Source organism: Taudactylus pleione, unplaced genomic scaffold (genome assembly GCF_031769625.1).
Source record: "Taudactylus pleione unplaced genomic scaffold, aTauple2 ptg000690l, whole genome shotgun sequence".
Taxonomy (NCBI): Eukaryota; Metazoa; Chordata; class Amphibia; order Anura; family Myobatrachidae; genus Taudactylus; species Taudactylus pleione.
The window spans coordinates 3,303,659-3,324,499 of record NW_028285092.1 but is presented as its reverse complement, the minus strand read 5'-3'; the positions used below and the strand labels follow the sequence as shown (position 1 = coordinate 3,324,499).

The 20,841-nt window shown below is 45.7% G+C and overlaps 1 protein-coding gene across 1 annotated transcript in view; it reads left to right on the top strand.

Annotated features, from left to right (window-relative positions):
• The window catches only part of ANKRD44 (ankyrin repeat domain 44), a 1,197,127-nt gene that overhangs the window by 1,149,996 nt on the left and 26,290 nt on the right, over positions 1 to 20,841 (top strand). The window contains exons 25-26 of the mRNA XM_088456231.1: positions 5,188 to 5,333; positions 8,052 to 8,134. Of these exons, the coding sequence (XP_088312357.1) occupies positions 5,188 to 5,333; positions 8,052 to 8,134 (229 nt within the window). The remainder of the gene's footprint in view (positions 1 to 5,187; positions 5,334 to 8,051; positions 8,135 to 20,841) is intronic.

Genomic DNA, 20,841 nt, shown 5'->3' with positions numbered 1-20,841 from the left:
ATCTGCACTGCTCTGTCTTCCCACATCCATGCCTCTCTGTACCATTCATGTCCTGAGGGAGTGGGCTCACTCACAATTTTGCCTAAGAACACAGCCATGAATAAAGAATGGTACCAAAACATCCTCCAAGAGCAACTTCTCCTAACCATCCAAAAACAGTTTGGTGACAAACAATGCCTTTTCCAGCATGATGGAGTACCTTGCCATAAGAAAAAACTGATAACTAAGTGGCTCGGGGAACAAAACATCAATATTTTGGGTCCATGGCCAGGAAACTCCCCGGACCTTATTCCCATTGAGAACTTGTGGTAAATCCTCAAGAGGTGGGTGGACAAACAGAAACCCACAATTCTGACAAACTCCAAGCATTGATTAGGCAAGAATGGGCGGCCATCAGTCAGTATGTGGCCCAGAAGGTGATTGACAGTATGCTAGGGCAAATTGCAGAGGTCTTGAAAAAGAAGGATCAACACTGCAAATATTGACTCTTTGCATAAACTTAATGTAATTGTCAATAAAAGCCTTTGACACTTATGAAATGCTTGTAATTTTACTTCAGTAGACCATCGGACAAAAAGGTCTAAAAACACTGAAGCAGCAAAGTTTGTGAAAACCAATACTTTGTCATTCTCAAAACTTTTGGCCATGGCTGTAGACACACTAATGTATACAATGCTTATTAAACCTTTGGTCTTAAAAACAAGAGTACAGAGAGTATATTACCTGGAGTAAAACACTAAAATATTACTATCACCATCCTAATCCCAATTATAGCACAGAATACAGGACAATAGTATAAATAATATACATTAATATAACTGCATGTAGAGAGGACAACATGTAAAGGAAATATACATGGATAATACATGATCTTTGGTATTACACTATTCTTCCAAATTTCCCATCATCACTAAGCGGTTATTTGGACCAGTCAGGATTACTCATGTAATAATATTGCAATGACATAAGGATTCATTTAGTTCAATTGGCAGAGGAATTTATCAAATACTTATATCACCCCTGCAATTATATAGTAGGAACATCCAAAACAAAAAGTTGTTGCACATAGCAAAATGAGCATATAAAATAAGGAGTGGAATGGATTCAATAAGGCATCCAGGGGGACCTCTGGTCTGCACTATATATCCAATAAGAACACTAGTTTCATGCCAAATCACAGCATGAAATAATATCAATTTTAGATGACTAATCTATTATTATGGGGATGGCACAGAGAAATGCCTTAATGAAATGAGCAGGTTATTGCATATCAGTTGTACAGTATGGCACATCAAACAAAGATGTTATTAAATATCCATAATCAGATGCTGTCAATACTTATATACTCACTACTCAAAACAGTTCACAAATAACCAGTTATTATGTATCACCTGATAATATGTGGCAGAGGTATCGCGAGCCTACAAATTAACAAGGGTTTCTTTATTCAAAAGAGGGTGGTATACTGGATGTAAAAACCAAAAAACATCCAGAGGGATCTTCGTCCTTCTTTAGTGTACAGAACACATTATTCTACAAAACAGGAAAATGAAATATTTTTATTCAAACCCTAAGGATGAATTACATCAAGCCTAAATATCCCCTGAGCTTCTCCTTTTAACAACATATTTTTCCACGATCCCCACTGCGTATAAGTGGAGGGATGTTGTCTATCATTCAATATTTTAATGAAGCTAAAGGATGTTTATACTCAAGAAAATGTCGGGCTACTGGTTGTTTGCTTACCCCGTTGGCTAATGCTGCCCTGATTGCAGAGTGGAGGACCGCCAACCCGCTCTTTCAACTTTCTTTGTGTCTTCCACACATAAGATAACCCACAGGGGCATATTATCAGGTAAATGACAAAACTTCTGTTGCAAATACAGTGGTGACTAATCAAAATCTTTTTCCCAGTCTGAGGATGGTTAAACGACTTACCTGGGATTAAGAATTAACAGGTTACGCAAGAGCACTTGAAGCAACCCATTGGTTTAGAGGTTATAAAATGTTTTGGTGCTAACGCAAGTTTTGAACTACAGCATAGTTGGTTTTAACTAGCAGGTCATGTTATTTTTTCCCGCTTGAAAAACAGGGCATGAGGTGAGTATTAGAAAGAGCAAACTCAGGATCCACTGCAACCGGGGGGGCCATAATTTTTTTTGATACACTATTATCACAGTTTACTGTGTATTATACCTAATAACCCAAGGCAATTTATTCTCATTTTTTACTCTAGATTTTTTGCAAAGTAACTGCTCCCTGTCTGTGGATACTACTTTTAGTTTTGTAAGTTCAATACCTGGCCTGTGAGCTGTGCACTTTTGCATGGAAGCTGCCCTCCATTGGATACCTCCAGCTGAGGACAATAAGAAACCTCAGGCTGGATAGGTCATTCATCATTTGACCTGAAAACTGAATATATATTGTGATAGGAGCAGCCAGTTACCTTAGTCTAAGTGACTTTTAAAGGACATACTATTTGTCATCCTGATTGAAGATTAAAGTTTAGGCTGGAAGTTCATATACTTTGAATTAAACACCTCTGAAAAAATCATTATTGACGAAACGTCTTGGGTGACTTGTCTCTGTGACCAAAAAGTGGGCTCAACGTGCTGTCAATGAGCTCGCCCCATTAAGGGGTGACATCGAGTTCTTAACAACATCTAACCCACAATGGCCATGATATAAGTGGGATATAAGGTTTTTAAATGTATTTGTTTTAAATAAAACCAAATGTTAATGAAGCAGACAGAAACTGATTGATTGTCATTGGGTGTACTCTGGTTGAGGGTATCATTGTAGAAACTTAAAGTGGATTCCTTATTCGGCTTCATCTTCGTCCCCTTAAAAGGAAATTAAATCAGAAAATATAAAGGGAAAATTTGAACCTGCATAATTGGAGTTTGATGCTCCCCAAGATCACCATTCTGCAGAACCCTTCTGGTCCATACTGGCAAGGGACCGGAGTTGGGGAAGCAGCTTCTACTAAAAAGACTTTATAACGAATCGTACTGTATGTTTTTAATATTTGCATTTTAAGATAAATTGGTTGATGTAGCGCAATACAGGTATTGTATTATTTATTATTCTTAGAACTTTTCTAGATGATTACACACCCATAGAGGTACGCCAGATGCATAGGGGTAATAAGTGTAGCATTGAAAAATACAAAAAGCGTGGCTTGACAGTGTTGGTGTGTTAGTAGTAAATGCTTAGGTAGCTTTTCACTATTTCTACGCATTACAGTGATGTAATGAAGTTTAATGTGAACAGGAAATAATGTCTGGACAGTGTTATTATAAAGAATGAAAGAAAAAAACTGCTGCAATGGTGAGAAATATTAAGTGCTTGATAGATCAATTAATTACAGGCTTGTTCTGACATATATATATATATATATAACATTTATTTGAAAAAGACATACAGTATAAGAATAATAATATCAATAATACATTCACAATACTGCTGCCAATAATGGATAATAAGTTAGTAACAAATTCACAAATGCACAGACCTATATAAATACAATATATCATAGAAGGCAGTGGTCGCCAACCTTAATTTGGGATGTGATCTAATCGAGAAATGATACCTCCTGAAGAGCTACAGTACTAATATTTAAAAAAAAAAATTTAAATTAAAGATCATTTTTAAAAAAAGAAAAAAATGTATCTTTAAAAACAACAATGTATTTAATCAATACAGTGATACTGTTGCACATTTCAGTTACCGACTCTAATTACGTCCGCGAGCTACGGGTTGGAGACCACTGCTATAAAGTGTATAGCTTATGCACTCATAATGAATGTTGCTCACCAAAAGATAATCAGTCAGATCTCCATAGATATTCTCCACAGATCAATGGATATGCTGGATCAGTGATAATAGGATGTCACTTGAGTAGAAAAAAAATCACAGCAATTCATGAGATTAGTTAGTATGATTCTCCACTTGAACATACCCCAGTGGACAGAATCTGATGCTGGGTATTCAAATTAAAGGTATAGTACAGTACCTGCATACACGGCTGCTCATATAACACTTGTAATGAATAGATAATGTGCAGCACAGATGGTTCCGGACCGGGTCTCACTGCGCAGAAGAGACCGAGCAGTCTTGGATGGCAGATATCAGCTAGTATAATTGGCAAGTCTGCTTGTACATCCTGTGTGTGGCAAGGACCTCAGCTAACAGCCGCACACCCTCCATTGATACTTGTCCAGTGTGAATGATGGCAAGTCGACAGCCGGGCAAACAGGAGATCAAGGCAGTGAGACGGATGCAGCAGGAGTACAGAAAGGCCCCTATCGACTGGACAGTATTAACACCAAAATGTGATGTTTAACATGTAAATATAATTAAATGCAAATTATATTCAATAAAATTAAGTCAACTTAAATTACACACCAAGTTCCATTTTAAAAATCCAGTCAAAGATGAAATATCAATTAAGTAAATGCAAATAGATGACCATGACTTCATATAATATGGCAGCTAGCAGGAGAGGGGAATTCATAAATATTGAATCAGAGGTGGCTACTTAATGCCACCAATTGTCATCTGATTATTGCATCTTGTTTTGCAAGCACCCGCAACAGTTATGCCTCATAGCAGGTGAATATGCAACTGCATACAGGTCTAACAACATCACAATAACCCACCCTTTCTGCACTCAGCGTCTGATTCAGCAAGGAACGTAACTGCTAAAGCATAAGCAGACGGGCGATTGTTGCGCACTGCACATGTGTATGCATCGCAGTGCGCGAAGGTACCACTGCAATCGCAGTGACTACGCAGACCCATCGCAGAATGATTGATAGGTAGCACCATTTGGGGGTGGTGACCGGGGTGTATTCGGCGAAATGTAGGTGTGCCAGTGCATTATTTTAAACGCAGTTGCAGGGGCGTGCATAAATTAGTCACTGCAATGTCATCCGCAGCTTGAGCTCTCACTGCAATTATTATTATTATATTATTAGCATACTTTCCAGCAGAACTGCAATAGCTACCCTTGCTGAATCAGGCCCTCAAACTACTCTCTAAGCGTATTGAAATCATGCTTGTCTAAATAGTAGAAACATTCATCCCTACAGCAATTTTTTTCATAGTTACACAAGGAATGTATGATGTAAGTTTGAAAATATTTATTTTCTGATAAAGATATTAATTTTTGTTCATTCTTTTAAGAACTCCACTTCATGCAGCAGCCTCCAGAAATCATGCTGAATGTGTGCATCTCCTTTTAAGTGTTAATGCAAATGTAAACGCCGTGGACGAATCAGGGAAGACACCACTTATGATTGCTGTTGAAAATGGACATTTAAATGCTGCAGGTTTGTACTGTAAATGCTGTGACAATTGTATAGACATTTTAAAGGGAAATAAACTAGGCAGGATGCATTAAGCATTGCATTCGCAACCCGTCACTGCTCGCATGCATAGCAGCATTTAGTAACGCTGTATGTATGAAGATTTAAGCAAATGACAGCTCTTCTTATAAGAGCTTTCCTTTGTGGTGTGAGGACTTCCAGGTTTATGAGTCCTACTGCGCATACGCAGCCATCAGGGGACCCATTGGATCTCTCTCGGGGAAGTTTCCAAAAAGAACCCACAGACCTCTATTAGACAACACCATCATTGCCTATCTGGAACAAACTCTGAAAGGTTTCTATTTTTGGAGCTTGATGCATATGGGGAATGTGGTCAAACCTCTGAAACAGCATTTTCTGAAGTTTCAAAACCTTTTTATGAATAGTTCAGAGGTTCCCAAACGTGGTCCTCAAGGCTCCCCAACAGTTCAAGTTTCAGACATAGCCATGGTTGACCACAGGTGAATTAATTAGCACCTCAGTCAATTTGATTTAACCACCTGTGCTCAACCATGGATATCTCTAAAACCTGAACTGTTGGGGAGCCTTGAGGACCGCATTTGGGAAACTGTTATATTGCCCCTCGCTCACAGAGTTTTCTGTTTTGTAATATTTTACCTACTTTAAATATTTTTTTAACTAAGCATATCTTAGACTTTACAGAACATGATGAACTTGCACGTTTGTATTTACAGTAAGTGACTGCTTAAGTAAGTAAGTAAGTTAACTAAGTAAGACACCTTAGGGCAGGGGTTCCCAACAACAGTCCTCAAGGCACACTAACAGTCCAGGTTTTAAGGATAGCCATATATGAGCAGAGTTGTCTTACTCTTAATTAGCCCCTCACTTATTTCGATTTAACCAACTGAGCTCAAGCATGGATATCACTAAAACCTGGACTGTTAAGTGCCCCACACATGGAGCGATATAGCGGCTGATCCGTCGGTTTTGAACAATATCGCAGCTATATTGTTCTGTGTGTGGGCATGATATAATCTGCTGTATGCTCCTGTGGGGTCGTCCATCGCTACTCAAGATCTTTCTGCTTGTTCAATTGATCTGGGGAATCTGCCACCGGTTTGCTCCGTGTGTAGGGACCGCTTGATATGTCAGCCGTCGGATCGGCCATAGCATCGCAAGGTGCATATCACACAGTGTTTGGGGCCCTTTATTGTGCCTTAAAGACCGTGGTTGGGAAACACTGCTTTAGGAAAACTCCGGTAAATAACTATGCTATAAGCAAATCAGCTACTCTAAGTAACCGTGTTAAGAAAGGCCCTGTTCTTACTTAACTTCTACACATGCGTACAACTGATTATTTTAGTAGTAATCTGTTATTTAAATGGTTCTGCTGCATGTGTAGAATTGTGTTAGTGGTTCTCAAACTCGGTCCTCGGGACCCCAAACAGTTCACATTTTGCAGGTCACCCAGCAGGTGCACAGGTGTATTTATTACTCACTGTGATTCTGTGAGGAGACTTGGAAAATATGCACTGTTTGGGGTCCTGAGGACCGAGTTTGAGAACCTGTGGTGTAAGTAATTTATGCCAGAGGATCCCAAAGTCCTCAAGGCACCCCAACAGTTCAGGTTTTAGAGATATCCATGGTTGAGCAAAGGTTTCTGTGATTCCAGTACTTTGCACAATTGATGCTGTTAAATTAAATTGACTGAGGTACTAATTAAGTCACCTGTACTCAACCATGGATATCTCTAAAACCTGAACTGTTGTGGAGCCTTGAGGGCCGCGTTTAAGACATACTTACCGACTATCAGGTCGCCCCATACGGGAGGGAGCAGCCAGATCGGTATGACTGGAGGGGGCGTGGCCGGCAAACAGGGGCGGGTCCGGACAGACGACAAGTGTTTGCGGGCGGGGGGGCGGAGCCACGCGATCGCGTCATTTTGGCCCCGCCCCCGCTACACACTGCCGATAATACAGGCAGTGTGAAGCAGGGGGGGCCAAAATGACACAATACGAATCGCGTCACCGCCCCCGCTGCTGCGGGGGTTTTTACATGTAACTGCGGGGGGATAGGAGGGGTCAGCGGCAGCCGGGAGGCTTGCCTGCCTTCCCGGGAGGTCGGGAGCAGCACTCGATTTTCGGGAGGCTCCCGACCAAATCGGGAGGGTAGGCAAGTATGGTATAAGAACCTCTGACATATGCAGAACTGACTTTTGCTACCTTCTCTCCAAGTGCTATGCTATGTGCTCACTAAGGCCCTGATTCAGCAGCAGACTCGACGGCTCTCCTAACATGCAGAGAGCTCTCGTGCTGCTAAAGAGATCGCAATGCCTAATTTATGCTCACCCATGAAACAGTGTTTAAACATCCAGACACACCTGCATATTTCTCACCACCCCTCTGTTACCACCCCCACATGCTGACTACCTGTTGCTCACTTTGCTAGTGGGTACTCTGAGCATGCCTAATAGCAATCGCTGCGCGCCTGCACTGTGACTTTCACACATGCGCAATGGCAAATAATCGTTTGAACTGTGTAAACCTCAGCATTGCATCCACTGCTTAATCAGGCCCTGAGAACGGTTGCAATGTCCCAATGTAGCAATGAGCGCATTACATGTGCACATGTGCTTTTTACATCCCCAAATGTATTGTTATCACTGTGTAATGAATTGCATGTTTACTCTTACATTCACAGTTTATTTTTCTTATAATTTAGAAATTTTGATTATAGAAAACAAAGTGGATTTGGCTGCGAAGGATAAATTTTCAAATACATCACTTCACTTGGCATGTATTGCAGTAAGTAATATTGCAGCCTTGTGAGGGCTGTCTTAATGTACAAGCTATGAATCATGTTTAGAGAAGGTACACAAAAGGTGAAAAGTTATAGTAATATAGTATGCATCAATATATTTAATTAAATTATTTTATTTCAACATGGCTTTTTAATATAATATAACATTTTATAAAAACTTAGTGATGTCACCACTTCATTATTCGTTAAGGGTACATATGTATAAAGCAACACTTTGGGGGATATGTATCAAAGATTGGAGAGCGATAAAGTACCAACCAATCAGCTTCTAACATTTTACAGGCTGTATTTGCAAAACGCTGATTGGTTGGTACATTGGGGGGAAATCAATTACTGTAGGTGTGTGGTTTACCATATAGCTAATTTAAATACAGTGTCCAATTCAATTCAAATCCATAGATACCAGCACTTTGAGCGATTTATTCGAGATGTGCGCCGGGTAATTTTTGCTGGTTTTGGTTCTAATTCGTCATACAGTTTTGGTTTTGTCAAAATGCTGTGACTGGTTTTGATTTTGGTTTTTTTTTTCCAAAAATTTACAAAATAAACTAAAATCACATAATTTGGGACATTTTTGTTCCTATAGTATTATTAACCTCAATAACATTCGTTTTCAGTTATTTCCGGGTCAGATACAGTGCTGGTCAGATACAGAGCGGATTGGATACAGTGCGGGCCAGATACAGTGCAGGTTGCTTACAGTGTGGGACACAGGACCTCATTCAGAGTCGGTCGTTGCGGGCGCACGGTCGTAAGGGAAAAGGGGCCGGATATGCAAATGATGCACTCGCAAGTTGCGTCCTTAAGATCGGATCGTTAGCTGGCCGACCAAGGGGAGGATACGTCCGTAAGACAAAAAATACGCCCCTTCTCGTACGCATTACACGTTCTCTCCGGGCATATAAGAATTAATCGAGACCATCGGGAACCATCGGAACTGGTCGTAGAGCTTAAGGTTGACCATACCCTCTCTTAAGCTCTACGATCAAGACAGTGTAAAATCCTCCCATGTCACGCCTGCATTCGGATCTCCACTCCCCCGTTCACAAGCACCTTCCCCTGTTACCACCCACAAACGCCTCATCCTGTCACTCAAACTAACGACCTGGCCAAGTTCAAGGAGAGAGATATTTCCGATCGTAACAGCTAGTTTGCGCACGCGCATTGCGAATTTTACGCATGCGCAGTTTAGCGAACATCGGTGGCGTACGACTGTGTGGCTGCAACGACCGACTCTGAATGAGGTCCACAGTGTGGATCGAATACAGTGCGGGTCGGACAGTGCTTAAAGTGGTCCTAGAGACGTGGTGGAACTCAAGCCCCCCCTTGGGGCTTTTTCAACAAAAGGACAGCATACATTGAAAAAGTGGGGCGTGGTCTCAAAAGAAAGGGGCGTGGTCACACAATAGTATTCCCAATTAAAATTATGCCCTACAGTAGCACAATCTTATTCACTTTACACCGCACATAGTGCCCCTGATTCACATTACACCACATAGTAGTGTCCCGTATTCATGTTTCGACACACAGTAGTGCCCCTTATACACAATGCCCACAGTAGTAGTGCCCCTAATACACAAGGCTGACAATAGTAGTTCCCCTTATGCAATGCCCACTGTAGTGGTGCCCCTTATGCAGTGCTCCAAGTTGTGATAGTGCCCCTTATGCAACTCCCCAGTAGTGGTGCCCCTTATGCAGTGACCCCAGTAGTGGCAGTACCCATTTTGCAGTGCCCACAGTGGTAATGCCCCTTATACAGAGTCCACAATAGTGGTGCCCTCATTCAGTGCCCCCAGTAGTGGTGCCCCTTATGCAATGTCCACAGTGGTAGTGCCCCTTATGCAGTGCCCACAGTGGTAGTGTCCCTTATGTAGTGCCCACATGAGTAGTGCCCCTTATACAGTGCCCTTAGTAGTAGTGCCCCCAGGAGTGGTGCCCCCTATGCAATGCCCCCAGTAGTAGTGCCCCAATAGTAATGCCCCCTGTAGTAGCGCCCCCAATAGTAATGCCTCCAATAGTAATGCTCCCTGTAGTAGTGCCCCCAATAGTAATTCCCACAATTTTAATGCTCTCTGTGGTAGTGCCCCCAATAGTAATGCTACCAGTAGTAGTGTCCCCTATAGTAATGCCCCCTGTAGTAGTGCTCCCAATAGTAAAGCCCCATGTAGTAATGGCGTTTAAAAAAAACAGTACTTACCTTAAGCCACGCTCCTGCGTCTGCAGCCATCCCGCCAGGCTGCTCCTCGGAACTATGGGAGAGACGTCATAACATCTCTCACATAGTGCACACTGGAGGAGCCGGAAGCTGCAGCTTAGGAGTGATCTCCGGCATCCGGCTGCTGCTGGCACTTCGGGGAGATGGCCGGGTGCTTGCTGGTAACAAAATCTTATTGGGTTCCAAGCAAATGAAGCCTCCCTGTGGTGCCAGGCTGAGTTGGGCCAGAGGAGGCGGAACTGGTTCCGTCTCCAAATAAAAGTGACGGAAGGCAGCTCCGCCCCATTCTGGCCCACTTGAAACCCTGGGGTCGGATACAGTGTGGGTTGCATACAGTGTGGGTTGGACACGGTGCGGGTTGGATACAGTGCGGGTCGGATACAGTGCGGATCAAATACAGTGCGGGTTTGATACAGTGCAGGTTGGATATACCAATGGTGCACTTACTGTGACAGAGGCACCTTCTGTCACAGTAAGTGACGGCGTTGTCCTCAGAGCGGGGGTGTCACCAGTGTTGGCCATGTGGTGGCTCCGGCGTTGCCTGCAGTGTGGAGGTGGCAGCTGTGTCCTCGGTGTGGGAGTGCTGGTGGTGTCTACAGCGCAGGAGTGCCGGCAGTGTTCTCATGCTAGGGTGCCAGAAGTGTTAGCAGTGCAGGAGTGTCAGCAGTGTTCTGAGTCCAGAGGTGCCAGTGGTTTCCTCAGTGCAGGGTTGCTGGCGGTGTCTCCAGAGCTGGGGTGTGGTGTGTCGGCTCTGCGGGGTGGTGCTGTCAGTGTCGGCACTGTGGGTGACGATGTCCTCGATGCAGTGGGGGCCTCCATCTTGCGTCTGTTTACCCCATTGAAGTCTGTGGGGAAGCACTGATTGGCTAAGAGCCGTGACAGACGGTTCTCTCAGCCAATCGGCGGTCAGCCCCGACAGCGGGATCTCAAAGCTTTGGTTCCGGTAGGGATCCGAGGCAGACCAAGAGATCGGAGCTGCTGCTCCGATCTCAGAAATTTGGGGGTGTTCGAATTCTAAGGAATCTGAACCGCTCATTCCTATTTATCTCTCTCTAAGGTTTGATACATCTCACTCTCAATCCCTTAAGTCCGAGGATTTCAAGCCTTTTAGCATACTATCACAGTTGAACTGTGGGCCTGATTCAGACCCGCTCACAAGCGGGTCGATGTTTGCCCCCTGCGCATCGCCGCGTCCGGCGTGTGCATGCGTGAGCCCCAGTGAGCGACTGAAGTTCAGTCGCTCCGGGGCTCACTACAAGATGGGGCGGCTGTCGATGTTGATTGACAGCTTGCCCCATTTTGTAGGCGGGTGGGGAGGGTTGAACAAACGCAGGCATTCCCAAAGGAACGCCTGGTGTTTGTGGGCAGCCCTACTGACATAACTCATGATGTCAGTAGTGGACTTCCTGCTCTATTAGAGCAGGAAGTCCACTCTGACTTCCTGGAGCCGAGACCTTACCACAGGGTCTCGTCGCAAGCCAGATGGTTGCGATAATCGTGACCATCTCCAGGCCGCTCACACAAGCTGTAGGTTTTCGCCCACAGCTTTGCGAGTGGGCTTGAGGCGGAAAAAAAAAAACGCCCTGATTCAGAGCGAGCACAGCCACCCCATTTTGCTGCGAGCCCTGAGCGAGTGAAGTTCTCACTCGCTCCGGGGCTCGCGCAAACGCCGCACTTGCGCACTGCCCAACCATCGACCTGCTATGCGCTCGCGAGCAGGTCTGAATCAGGCCCAGTGCCCACAGAGTAATAGTTCCCCTTATACAGTGCCCACAGAATAGTAGTGCCCCTTATGCAGGGCCCACAGAAATAGTTCCCTTTATGCAGTGCCCACACTAGTAGTGCCCCTTACACAAAATTATATACACATACACAACATTATACTTACCTGAAGCCCTGCTCCTGCGCCAATGCCGTCCGACTGCTCCTCGTTGTCGGCACTATGGGAGAAACATCATGACTTCTCTCCCTTCACCCATGAGTGGCTGCCAAGAGTGAGCTCCAGTCTCCAGCTACCGCTGCAGGGAAAGAGCTGCCAGGTGCCCGCTGGTCAGGGCCGGCGCTTTCACTAGGCCAGCTTAGGCAGCTTCCTATGGGCGCCAACCACTAAAAGGCACTTATGAGTCTGCCTGGCCCTCCGATCACACCCACAATTTGCCAGGTATCCACTGAGATTGTGTTACCAGCGGGCGCCCGGCTCCTTCTCTCCTCTTTCTCCCCCCCACTCCCCCCCCCGGTGCCAGCGGCAGCTGGAGGATGGAGCTCACTCCTGAGCTCCGGCTTCCCGGGTCCCGAAGACCACTATGGGAGTGACATCATTACATCACTCCCATAGTTCCGAGGAGGGCGCTACAGGGGTCTTACTACTGGGGGCACTACAGGGGCCTTACTACTGGGGACATCATATGGGGGCACTACAGCGGCCTTACTACTGGGGGCATAATATGGGGGCACTACAAGGGCCTTACTACTGGGGGCACTATTGGGAGAACTACAACTGGGGGCACTACAGGTTCCCTTACTACTGGAGACACTTCAAGGGGCATTATTACTGGGGCACTGCAGGGAGTATTACTACTGGGTGCACTACAAGGGTATTATAACTGGGGGCACTACAGGGGCCCTTACTACTGGGGGCACTGCCGGGGGCATTATACTGGGGGCACTACTACAGGGCGCATCGTTACCAGGGGCATTACTACAGGGGGCATTATTACTACTGGAGGCTCTGCTTAAGGGGCACCATTACAGTGGGCATTGCATAAGGGGCACCATTGCAGTCTGCATTTAGTGTTTCAGGGGAACTACTACTGTGGGCATTTTGTATGACCTAAGTTAGGGGGGGGGGCCCTTATAAATGTTGCTATGGGCCGAAAAAGTTCTAGCTACGCCCCTGATATATACATACATACTTACATACATACTGTAGTTGCCCGGGATTTTAAGAATGTTTGTTTACACATCATCCTCCAACAAACCTCTCCTTAGGCAGGCCTCACAAAAAGTGTGACAAACTTCCCCATCGACAGTCCTAAGGTCTTCAAAGGAGTAGGACCTGTAACGTTGTAAAGCAAACTTCAGAGGTAGAAGCATTCAAAATTTGTCGGATGTACAGTGTAAACACGGCCAAGAGCTTCTGTTGCTCTGATACCAGGATGACCATCTACAGCGACTCCTTGTTTTCTGTGCATAAAAACTTTTCAAGAAGCATTCCATGTGTAATATTTTGGCAGTTCACAGTACAGCAGGGTCCTTGCAAAGTCATCATTTTGACACAGGGCCTGATACAGAGCCGGACGCTCTGACAGAGCGCTCGCTCTGAATCAGGGCCCTCCTTCTTGTTTTTCAGAGTGGCCTCCTGGCCGCTCGCATCGCTATGGGTGACCATCCACAGCTATAGCGAGCGGCCAGGAAGATGGCCGCGATGGTCAAGACCATCGCGACCATTGGGCTTGTGATGAAACCCTTGTGGTAGGGTCTCGTTGCCGCAAGCCCAAGAGTGCTTTCGGCTCTAACAGAGCCGAAAGCACTCCCACTGACATCACTTGTGATGTCAGTGGGGCCGACCTCAGACGGTAGGCGTTCCCATGGGAACGCCTCCGTCTGGGCAGCCAAGCCCCTGCCCCCCCCCCCTCCAAAGGGGTACAAGACCCGGAGTGATGGTTTGCCCATCGCTATCCGGGTCTCGCGCATGCGCACGACGGAGCCGGCTCCGTCATGCGCATGCACACTGGGCCACCATCGACCCTCTTGTGTGTGCATAGCGCTCGCGAGCGGGTCTGAATCAGGCCCACAGTTCGAAGAAAGAAGTAAATGTTGTTGCATAATTTGGTATAGTCAGAGAGCTGAGAATGCTGGCAAAGCCTGCTAAAGCTCTCTTCGATAATAAACATTAAGATCATGACAACACAAAATGTTTGCTCCAAGGCCCTACCCATATGCTGTGAGGCCCCACAATGAACGTACAGCAAAAATAGTGTTTTTTAATTAATTAAAAATGAACAGTAATTAATTTTGAGTTAACATTTTTTTAGTTGCCTCCACCGTGTTTTAATACGCTCTTATGGAAAATTTCACGATCTGGTCTTGTAAACTGGATTTGTATAGAAAGACAGAAGGACAAATTTTCAATTGTATTTAGTGAGTGTGTATGTATGTGTGTATATATATGTATGTATGTGTGTGTATGTATATGTGTGTGTGTGTGTATATATATATATATATATATATATATATATATATATATATTAGGGGTGAGCGGGTTCGGATTTCTGAAATCCGAGCCCCCCCGATCCGAGTCCGATCCGAGTCAGGCTCGACTTTTCCCGCCTGACTCGGATCTGAAATCGAGGCAAAACGTCATCATCCCGCCTTCCGAGTCTCGCGGGTTTTGGATCCTATATAAGGTACCCGCGTCGGCGCCATTTTCTCACTCGGCTGTGGACAGTGAAGAGGGAGGGTGGGAGTTAGGGCTGTGTAGTGTAGTGTAGTGTAGTGCTGCTGTTGTCCACTACTTCAAAGTCCATAGGGGCTGGCTGTGTTGTGCTGTGCTGCTGTTGTTAATAGGGGCTGTGTCCACTACTTCAAAGTCCATAGGGGCTGGCTGGACTGTGTTGTGCAGTCAGTTCTCCATAGGGGCTGTGTCCACTCCAAAGTCCTGTGCAGTGTCCCAGTCCTAAAGGAGTGCTGTAGTGTTGTCCAGGGGGTGCTCTGTCCATCAGGGGTGCTCCCCCCAAGTGCTAAAAAAATAATATATTTTCTGTGTTTGTGAATTGTGTGCGCAGTAGCCGCACGTGCATCAACAAAGTAGTGCCAAGCGTGCGCCTGTGTCATAAGTAAAGGGCCGGCTGGCTTGACCGTTAAAGGGTGCTGTAACCCCCGAAAGTACACTCCAGTCCAAACCAAAAAAAAATTATTTTCTGTGTTTGTGAATTGTGTGCGCAGTAGCCGCACGTGCATCAACAAAGTAGTGCCAAGCGTGCGCCTGTGTCATAAGTAAAGGGCCGGCTGGCTTGACCGTTAAAGGGTGCTGTAACCCCCGAAAGTACACTCCAGTCCAAACCAAAAAAAAATTATTTTCTGTGTTTGTGAATTGTGTGCGCAGTAGCCGCACGTGCATCAACAAAGTAGTGCCAAGAGTGCGCCTGTGTCATAAGTAAAGGGCCGGCTGGCTTGACCGTTAAAGGGTGCTGTAACCCACAAAGTACACTCCAGTCCAAACCAAAAAAAATATTATTTTCTGTGTTTAGCCGCACGTATATATCAAATCGATATAACATAAATGGAGGACCAAACTTTCTCCGATAAAAATAAAATAGAGAAAGATCAAGAACCACTTCCTCCTAGTGCTGAAGCTGCTGCCACTAGTCATGACATAGACGATAACATGCCATCAACGTCGTCTGCCAAGGCCGATGCCCAATGTCATAGTAGAGGGCACATACAATCCCAAATGGCAAAGTTCAGGAAAATGACCTTGAAAAAGACATTTAAATCAGCTGAAGAGAAACGTAAACTTGCCAATATGCCATTTACGACACGGAGTGGCAAGGAACAGCTAAGGTGGATCCCTAGTATGTTCATGACTAGTGGTTCAGCTTCACATGACGATGGAAGCCCTCCTCCCACTAAAAAAATCAAAAGAGTTAAGCTGGCAAAAGCACAGCGAAGAACTGTGCTTTCTAAGAAGATATCACAAATCCCCAAGGAGAGTCCAAGTGTGGTGGTGGTTGCGATGCCTGACCTTCCCAGCACTGGACGGGAAGAGGTGGCTCTTTCCACCATTTGCACGCCCCCTGCAAGTGCTGAAAGGAGCACCCACAGTCCACTTGCTGATATGCAAATTGAAGATGTCACTGTTGAAGTACAACAGGATGAGGATACTGGTGTAGCTGGCGCTGAGGAGGAAGTTGGCGAGGAGGATTCTGATGGTGATGTGGTTTGTTTAAATCAGGCTCCGGGGGAGACAGTTGTTGTCCGTGGGATGAAAAAGCCCATCACGGTCATGCCTGGGCAGAAGACCAAACATTCCACCTCTTTGGTCTGGCAATATTTCTATCCAAATCCGGACAACAACTGTCTTGCCATATGTACCATATGTAAAGGTGAAATAAGTAGGGGTAGGGACGTCAACCACCTAGGAACATCCTCCCTTATACGGCACCTGCAGCGCGTTCATAATAAGTTACTGTCAAGTTCAGAAACTTTGGCTAAGACCGTAAGCAGTCCAGGGACACCTAAATCCCGTTGTCCTGTTGTATCCAAGCGCCTGCAAACCACACCGTCAACTCCCTCCTCGTCAATTTCCTCCTTAGTCAGGATCGGAAGTAGTCCTGCAGGCCATGTCACTGGCATGACTGACTCTCCTATCCGGGATTCCTCTGGAGGATCCTGCATTGCTACGCCTACTGCTGCCGCTGCTGCTGTTGCTGCTGCTGGGAGTCGTTCATCATCCCAGAGAGGAAGTAGGAACACCACTACTTTTACTAAACAATTGACCCTCCAACAGTCCTTAGCGAGGAGGATGAAGTACGACAGCAGTCATCCTGAAGCAAAACGTATAACTGAGGCCTTGACTGCTATGTTGGTGTTAGACGTGCGTCCGGTATCCGCCATTAGTGCAGTGGGATTTAGACAATTGATGGAGGTAGTGTGTCCCCGGTTCCAAATCCCGTCTAGATTCCACTTCACTAGGCAGGCGATACCGAGACTGTACAGAAACGTCAGAAAAAGTGTCCTCAGTGTCCTGAAAAATGCCGTTGTACACAATGTCCACTTAACCACGGACATGTGGACAAGTGGAACAGGGCAGACTAAGGACTATATGACTGTGACAGCCCACTGGGTAGATGTATCACCTTACGCAGCAACAGCAGCAGCGTCACCAGTAGCAGCATCTCAGAAACGCCAGCTCGTTACAAGGCAGGCTACGCTGTGTATCACCGGTTTCAGTAAGAGGCACACCGCCGACAACCTCTTAGACAAACTGAGGGAAATCATCGCCCAGTGGCTTACCCCACTTAGACTCTCCTGGGGATTTGTGATATCTGACAACGCCACCAATATTGTGCGGGCATTACATCTGGGCAAATTCCAGCACGTCCCATGTTTTGCTCACACAATAAACTTGGTGGTGCAGAATTTTCTGAAAAGCGACAGGGGCGTGCAGGAGACGCTTTGGGTGGCCCGAAAAATTTCTGGCCACTTTCGCCATTCAGCGACTGCGTGCCGAAGACTGGAGCGCCAGCAAACACTCTTGAACCTGCCCCGCCATCACCTGAAGCAAGAGGTTGTGACGCGGTGGAACTCAACCCTCTATATGCTTCAGAGGATGGAGGAGCAGCAAAAGGCCATACAAGCCTATACATCCACCTATGACATAGGCAAAGGAGGGGGTATGCACCTGACTCAAGCGCAGTGGAGAATGATTTCCGTGTTGTGCAAGGTTCTCCAGCCCTTCGAACTTGCCACACGTGAAGTCAGTTCAGACACAGCCAGCTTGAGTCAGGTCATTCCCCTCATCAGGCTTTTGCAGAAGCAGCTGGAGAAAGTGAAGGAGGAGCTAAGACGGAGCGATTCCGCTCGGCATGTGGGACTTGTGGATGAAGCCCTTCATTCGCTTTGCCAGGATTCCAGGGTGGTCAATCTGTTGAAATCAGACCACTACATTTTGGCCACCGTGCTTGATCCTAGGTTTAAAGCCTATGTGGTGTCTCTCTTTCCGGCCGACACAAGCCTGCAGAGGTGCAAAGACCTGCTGGTGAACACACTGTCAGCTGAAGCGGAACGTGACACGTCAACGGCTCCTTCTTCATTTTCTCCCGCAACTGGGGCTGCCAGGAAAAAACTTAGGTATCCTAAGCAACCCGCTGGCGGTGATGCAGGGCAGGCAGGACCAAGTTTGGACATCTGGTCCGGACTGAAGGACCTGGCAACAATTTCTGACATGTCTACTGTCACTGCATATGATACTGTCACCATTGACAGAATGGTGGAGGATTACATCGGTGACAGCATCCAAGTAGGCATGTCAGACAGTCCATACCTGTACTGGCAGGAAAAAGAGGCAATTTGGAGGCCTCTGTACAAGCTGGCTCTATTTTATCTGAGTTGCCCCCCCCTCCAGTGTGTACTCCGAAAGAGTGTTTAGTGCAGCCGGGAATCTTGTCAGCGAAAGGCGTAGGAGGTTGCTTCCACAGAATGTGGAGAAGATGATGTTCATCAAAATGAATTATCAGCTCTTCCAGGGAGACCAGCCTCCAGAAGGTACAGAGGGACCTGTGGTGGTGGATTCAAGTGGGGACGAGTTAATACTTTGTGAGGATGAGGATGTACACACTGAAGAGGGTGAGGAATCGGTGGATGAGGAGGATGAGGATGACATCTTGCCTCCGTAGAGCCAGTTTGTGCAGGGACACATTAATTGCCAGCTTGTTTTGTGGGGGCCCAAACGAACCAATCATTTCAGCCACAGTTGTGTGGCAGACCCTGGCGCTGAAATGATTGATTTGTTAAAGTGTGCATGTCCTGTTTATACAACATAAGGGTGGGTGGGAGGGCCCAAGGACAATTCCATCTTGCACTTCTTTTTTTTCTTTGCATTATGTACAGTTTGGGGCCTAGTTTTTCTAACTGCCATCCTGTCTGCCACTGCAGTGTCACTCCTAGATGGGTCACGTGTTTGTGCCGCCCACTCGTGTCGCTTAGCATAGTCATCCAGCTACCTCGGTGCAACCTTTTGGACATGAAAACACTATTGTGAGGTGTGAGGTGTTCAGAATAGACTGGAAATGAGTGGAAATTAAGGTTATTGAGGTTAATAATAGCATAGGAGCAGAGAAACCAACAAATTCTGTGATTTTAGCTGTTTTTATGCTTTTTAAAAAAAAAATACAGATCCAAAACACAAAACCCAGAAGCCAAAACACGGAAGGGTGGTTTTGGCAAAACCAATCCAGATCCAAAACACGAAGAAAGATCCAGATCCAAAACCAAAACACAAAACACGAAAAGTGGCCGATGCACACCCCTAATATATATATATATATATATATATATGGATCTTTCTTCGTGTTTTGGATCTGGATTGGTTTTGCCAAAACCACCCTTCCGTGTTTTGGCTTCTGGGTTTTGTGTTTTGGATCTGTATTTTTTTGAAAAAAAACATAAAAACAGCTAAAACCACAGAATTTGTGGGTTTTTCTGCTCTTATGCTATTATTAACCTCAATAACCTTAATTTCCACTCATTTCCAGTCTATTCTGAACACCTCACACCTCACAATAGTGTTTTTATGTCCAAAAGGTTGCACCGAGGTAGCTGGATGACTATGCTAAGAGATACGAGTGGGCGGCACAAACACGTGGTCCATCTAGGAGTGGCACTGCAGTGGCAGACAGGATGGCAGTTTGAAAAACTAGGCCCCAAACTATACATAATGCAAAGAAAAAAAAGAGGTGCAAGATGGAATTGTCCTTGGGCCCTCCCACCCACCCTTATGTTGTATAAAAAGGACATGCACACTTTAACAAACCAAACATTTCAGCGCCAGGGTCTGCCACACGACTGTGGCTGAAATGATTGGTTCGTTTGGGCCCCCACAAAACAAGCTGGCAATTAATCTGTCCCTGCACAAACTGGCTCTACGGAGGCAAGATGTCGTCCTCATCCACCGATTCCTCACCCTCTTCAGTGTTGTGTACATCCTCATCCTCACAGAGTATTAATTCGTCCCTGCTGGAATCCACAACCACAGGTCCCTCTGTACGTTCTGGAGGCTGGTCTCCCTGGAAGAGTTGATAATTCATTTTATGAACATCATCTTCTCCACATTTTGTGGAAGCAACCTCCTACGCCTTTCGCTGACAAGGTTCCCGGCTGCACTAAACACTCTTTCGGAGTACACACTGGAGGGGGGGCAACTCAGGTAAAATAGAGCCAGTTTGTACAGGGACCTCCAAATTGCTTCTTTTTCCTGCCAGTACAGGTACGGACTGTCTGACATGCCTACTTGGATGCTGTCACCGATGTAATCCTTTAACAGACAGACGCACGCTTGTCGCTGCTGCTTTGAGGATGCAAGTGCGGCTACAGCCCACACAATTCTCAAAGACAGGAAAAAAAAGAACAATATTTTTATTGTTTGTGTAGCACACTTTGAGGGTGTCACCACCCTTTAACAGACAGACGCACGCTTGTCGCTGCTGCTTTGAGGACAGTATCATATGCAGTGACAGTAGACTTGTCAGAAATTGTTGGCACGTCCTTCAGTCCGGACCAGATGTCCAAACCAGCCCTTGAGTTATGACACAGGCGCATGCTTGGCGCTGCTACTATGTTGATGCACGTGCGGCTACATCGCACACAAGTCACAAACACATTAAAAAAATAGTTTTTTATTTTTTGGAGCACTTTGAGGGTTACACCACCCTTTAACAGACAGACGCACGCTTGTCGCTGCTGCTTTGAGGATGCAAG